The sequence below is a fragment of the Dipodomys spectabilis genome, unplaced genomic scaffold (genome assembly GCF_019054845.1).
Source record: "Dipodomys spectabilis isolate Male_0828 unplaced genomic scaffold, ASM1905484v1 ptg000414l, whole genome shotgun sequence".
In the NCBI taxonomy this organism is placed as follows: domain Eukaryota; kingdom Metazoa; phylum Chordata; class Mammalia; order Rodentia; family Heteromyidae; genus Dipodomys; species Dipodomys spectabilis.
Genome location: NW_024871091.1, coordinates 1,596,080 through 1,601,436, shown reverse-complemented (window position 1 = coordinate 1,601,436; position 5,357 = coordinate 1,596,080). Strand labels below are relative to the sequence as shown.

General features: G+C 44.5%; 1 protein-coding gene across 1 annotated transcript; it reads right to left on the bottom strand.

Annotated features, from left to right (window-relative positions):
- Positions 1–490: 490 nt before the first annotated feature.
- Ldoc1 (LDOC1 regulator of NFKB signaling) lies at positions 491–1,911 on the bottom strand. Its single transcript, XM_042667587.1, has one exon. It carries the CDS (start codon positions 1,781–1,783, stop codon positions 1,337–1,339), a length of 447 nt encoding a protein of 148 aa, XP_042523521.1. The 5' UTR covers positions 1,784–1,911; the 3' UTR covers positions 491–1,336.
- Positions 1,912–5,357: the final 3,446 nt, after the last annotated feature.

Below are 5,357 nucleotides of genomic sequence, written 5' to 3'. Positions count from 1 at the left end.
ATTATAGGGGTGCAAGTTAAGGATACAAATGAGTAGTAGTTTAAGCATTTGTCACTTGACGAGTTTGGTTCATGGGTGCTTAAACCCGCAGCCCACAGGCAGTATGGACTATGCACAGCACTTCCCTTTCAGTATTATGAAAACCAAAATTTGGGGGGAATAGGGACTTAAATATGGGTAAGGATTTGAGTGTACCTATTAAAGCAGCGTCACTTTCATTACCTTAAATGACCTGGTTCAGAGTGATAAGTAACTTCTTCAGACACCCCTTACCCATGGAGGTCCAGAGGACATCCCCTGCGCCTAGGGGTTAAGAAACACCTAGGTGAGAAGAGCATCAGAATTCTTATTTACCCACCCCCCACCCCTCCCCACTCCCGTGGTCATGGTCCTCTGAAATCCAGACACAATGGGAATTACTGGGATTGAACTGGGTTGCCACAAGTAAGTGGGTAGGTGGGCAATGATAGCATTGAACCATTAAGAGACCGTTCTTTGTACTTTTTGTAGTGCTTGATATTTATTGAAAAGAATGCCAATGTTTTTCAAGGTAGTATTGAGGAGCTGGACTGAGAGCCTGTTCTTGTTTCTCTGCTTGTTTTGTTTACAATATTTTGTGTTCAAATGCTCACATCGGTGAGACTGCTACAATTTTGAAAGAAAACATAATCGTTGTGCAAAACCGAGTGCATAAGAAAAAAAAAGGAATAATAACATTTTAGCTGTCAGGCACATTAGCCTCCTGCAGCACTCTAGGAGGGCAGAGGAGGACCCTGGGAGTGGGTAGAGAACTAACCAGACTATAAATGTACCCCTTCAGGGGTTGGTGAGCTGTCCAAATAAGTGTCCAAAGTCATGTAGCCAACTCAGGCATCTTTCTCTTGGTCCTTATCTCCAAAAGGCTGTAGTCTGTCGGTGAGCTGTGATGGGTAGTGGGAAAGTGGAAGCATAGGTGTCTGGGCAGATGAGATGTAGGGTGAGTGCCATCCTTAGGGTGAAGATGATCTGGCCAGTGGCTGGAGCTCAGGACACAGTTCGGATTAGCAGGGAGGGGGCACTCTGACTGGCCAGAGTTGAAGACAACACAGGGAGACACAGTGAGCTGCAGATCAAAGCCCAGGCCCAACCCCAGCCCTGGCAGCAGGTAACTGGAACACTATTCCTGAAACCAAACAACAAGCACTACAAGGAAGGAGGGCGAAGGAGAGAATGGAAGGGCAGCGAAGGGGATGGCAGCAGAAGGGGGAGCGCGGCAACTCCGGGGCGGGGGGAGGGGAGGAGGGAGGGGAGATGGCATGCAGGGCCTTCTCCCCTCTAGGCCCAAGGGGTTCCAGGCCTAGTAATCATCCTCTTCGTAGTCGTCATCGTCATCATCATCTTCATCGTCATCCCAGCCAAAACACTGCTTCATCTCATCGAGAAAGGCCCGGTAATCACCTAGGATGGGGCTATCCATCTCGATGTAGGGCACCACCCACTCCTCGGCTTCCCCGGTGAGAAGGCTGATCAGGAAGGCCACCTTCATTGCGTCGTTGCAGAACCGGTTCTCGTTCACAAGCATGTAAGAGGCCGTCTGCACAATGAACTCGGGGAGCCGGGAACTCTCGCCGTTAAACGTTTCGGGAAAGGGCACCGGGCAGCTCGGCGGACGTACCTGGCGCAGCAGAGTTGCCCTCTCGCAAACCAGCAGCCGCAGTTGTTCCATAAGCTGGCTGTTCTCGATGCTCAGGGCTCGGTGTCTCACCAGGAGTGCGTGTAGCAGCAGCACCAATTCGTCCACCATGGCGAAGTGATCGCTAGGGCTCGACTTAGTTCGGCTCGGCTAAAGTGCACGCCAAGGCCTTGCAGGAAGTGCGTGTCTGCAGAGGCGCGCGGAGACCAAAGGCTGGGACAGTGCAAGGCGGGGGTATGGGCAGCTGCGCAAGCACCGCCTCCAAGGTCATTCAGGTGGCCAGCGCGCCGGCGCAGCTCGACGAGAAGGGAGTGGCTCGGGATGGTGCTGGGACAACGTGGGGGCGTGGCTAGGACGGGACCGGTTGTGTAGCGGGAGCAGTGGCCTGGGAGGGCGTGGCCAGAGCAGGGCCGCTGAGCTGTGAGCAAGAGGTAGCTCCCAAGGCAGAGGCATAAAAGGCTTGTTTCTGCAGGGAACTAAGCTAGCACACAGACTCTTCTTTTAGAGACCTCCAACTTGCTCCAGTTGGAAGCCTTTGTTCCAGACTACTCCTACAATACAGTGTATGTTTATGGGTCTGTGGTCACTGAATTTCTTTGGCTTGATGTTTTACCACAATCCCTTGCTTATTTAATATCATTTAGAGAAATATCAACACTGCTGAACACACTGTAGGAGTTCACTTCCTTTCAGTCATGAGAATAACATAGGATCCTATCTTTCATAACAAAGAACGATTAAACACTCATACCTCCTCTTCCTCCTCCTTCTCTGTGTACTGTTCCTTAGCTTTTTCACTCAAAGCTAGGTCGGTACCACTTCACTCACAGCTCTACTTCTGACTTTTTGGAGGTTAATTGGACAGTCTCATGGACTTTCCTATCGCAAAAGACTTCAAACCAGGATACTCAGATCTCAGCTTCCTGAGTTTGGTAGTAGCTAGGATTACATAGGTAAACCTCTGGCACCCAGTTTATTGCAATCTCTCTCTCTCTCTCTCTCTCTCTCTCGGTTAATTTTTTTTAACCTGCAAAATCAGAATCTAACAATCATTTGTAGGACTCCTATCTTTGACTCCTTTCATGTTCTGATATTAATTACATTGTTTTGGAGTAATATTTTGTGATTAACAATAGATAAAGATATCTCAGTTTTATTTTTTTATTGTTATTTTGTGTTTTGTTTAAGTACTGGGGCTTGATCTCAGAACCTGGGCACTATCCTTTAGTACGTTTTCAAGACTGTCATTCTAACACTTGAGTCACAGATCTACTATCAGGTTTTTATTGGTTAGTTGAAGACTCACAGAATTGCCTGTCTCTAAGGATTACAGGCCATAGACACCTTGTTAGATGTCTTTCCTTTAATTTCATGTCTCTGCTTTGAATGTGACTATTGAAATAACTTTTGACAGCTCACTTGATCCAGAATACTATTGTGGACTTCTGCTATGACCTCTGCTTTAAAAATATATCTCCAAATTCAATCTCATCTTTTCAGTTTTATATCTACTACCCTGATTCCAGCCTTCTCAAACAGACTTTTGTATGTAACCCCTTTCATTCTTCTCCTCCCATAGTATATTTTTCTACAGTGTAGCCACAGGAATCTTTTAGAGCTAGCTACGATCCTTCATGCTCCTGTTCAAACTCCATTCCTTAATGGTTTCTCCTCTCATTCAGAATAAAAGCGAAATCTTGGCCACATCACAAAAGGTCCTGCTTCTTCTCGTATGTCCTCTTCTGTACTAATCATCTTATCTACCTAGCTGATTTATATGCCTATCAAGTAGTTCTGACCTTGATCTTTGCTATCTTTACATCTTAGTGTCTTTGCCATCCCTTTTGCCTTACCAAGGTCTGCTACCAGTGTCTAATCTCTTGCTCACAGAGAGAACTCTAATCAATTAGAGCATAATGTCTTCTGCTAGAGATCTCTAATCCATTACCCTACTTTACTTATCTATATAGTTCTTACTATACTGACAGATACCATATAGTTCTTTGGTCATCTGCACCCACTTTTGAATATAAATCGCTGCACCAGGAGGGGACTTTGCCTTGCAAGATACACTCTCTTTGTAAATGTACAGAAGTCACAGCAGGAACTCCCAAAATATCAGTTCAATGATAAAAATATAAAGTAGTGGCTGCACAAGGTGTCTAAACCTACTCTCCAAATTGTCCAGTATATTCTATCTCTAGTCATGCATCAGTCTCTATTGGGAAATGGAAATATATAAATGACAAGAGAAATTTTTCGATAGCAATCTTATTTTGTCCTTGACAATAGAATTGAATGATCACCCATAGAAGTCGTAGGCTTGAAGAGAGAAAGAAAACAGCCGTAAAACAAGTACAGGAAGGAAAGGTTACCTGGATGAAAAAGCAATCAAGGTAAAAGAGAAGGTAGGAGGAATATGAGCCTTTGACCCTCTCCTGCACTAGGAACTCTTCAACTAGATCTAAAACTCTTTGAGGGCAGGCAGGCATCAGCTCTGATTCATACTTTTATCTTTTCCATTTGACATTGTCTATTACTTACTACATACATGTCCAATGAATGGAACAGGGGAAAAGCAAGAGGAATATTGGAAAATATTTCTAGCTATCTTCCTCATTCAGTTTACTATGGGCTTGGCCTAAGCAGGGGTACTATCCTGCGCTACAATGCTTAATTCACGAAGAGATGTCTGGAGTTCTGCTCCAGAAACTGATTCCTATGGTAGACACTGTGCCACAGGGTTGACACAGGATTCCTCTTATACACATTCGCAATCAGATGTGGGCAATTTGGACCCTGAAGTGTTTGCTTAAAACCAAGCGAGACAAAAGACAAAGTAGGAACCTATGTAACAGCAATACTCACAAGACAATATGTTGGAAATGATCTGTACAACTTGGAGGGTGGGACTGAGTGGGGGAAAGAGGGAGAAAAATGCAGGAGGGGGTAACTAGTTAGACAAGATATGTAATCACTAATTTATGTAACTCTAACGCCTCTATACATCACCTGGACAATAAAATAAAAAAATAAATAAAATAGGAACAAAAAAAATCACCAGCCATTAATTGATACACCCATACCACCATCCCAGCTTTTCTGACTTCCATGGAACAATTTATATGTCCTCCATACCTATAAGACTAGGTGCGTTACCCTAATTCTGTTCTTAGTTTTCTACTCCAAAGCAGAGTGACTCATCAATATATCCATATGAGGAAAACCCTGTATTCCCTCTGAGGGAACGCTGGAATCCAAAAAGACTGGAAATGGCTTGGTCAGATATGCCTGGAGTGGAGCAGCAACATTGTTGTGCAATGCTTTCCTGCTTGAAGCAAGAACACAGAGAACTTATCACTGGCTCACAGAGGAAGTAGCTGGAAAGGAGTGTCTGTTGACAGACTATGTAGCATTTTGATGCTGATAGCAACCAGTATTCCAAGTGCCTGTGAAACTTTCCCCTACCATTGCCCAAGGCAATTAACATTTACTTCTTTGTTCATTCATCCTGTTCAGGGCTGCTTGCTCATACCCATTTCTACCTCTTAAATGACCTTCAGATATTCCTTTACACCTGTATGAAGATCGGAGACAAAAGACAAGTACTCTCTGTGAGTTGTCTCATTTTCATTAATTTTTTAACAGAACACCACTGGCTTGGAACACCTAAAAGGTGGTTGAA

Bases quoted from the DNA above. Each gene is read 5' to 3' on its own strand.
- Ldoc1 (XM_042667587.1), bottom strand. From the start codon at position 1,783: ATGGTGGACGAATTGGTGCTGCTGCTACACGCACTCCTGGTGAGACAC.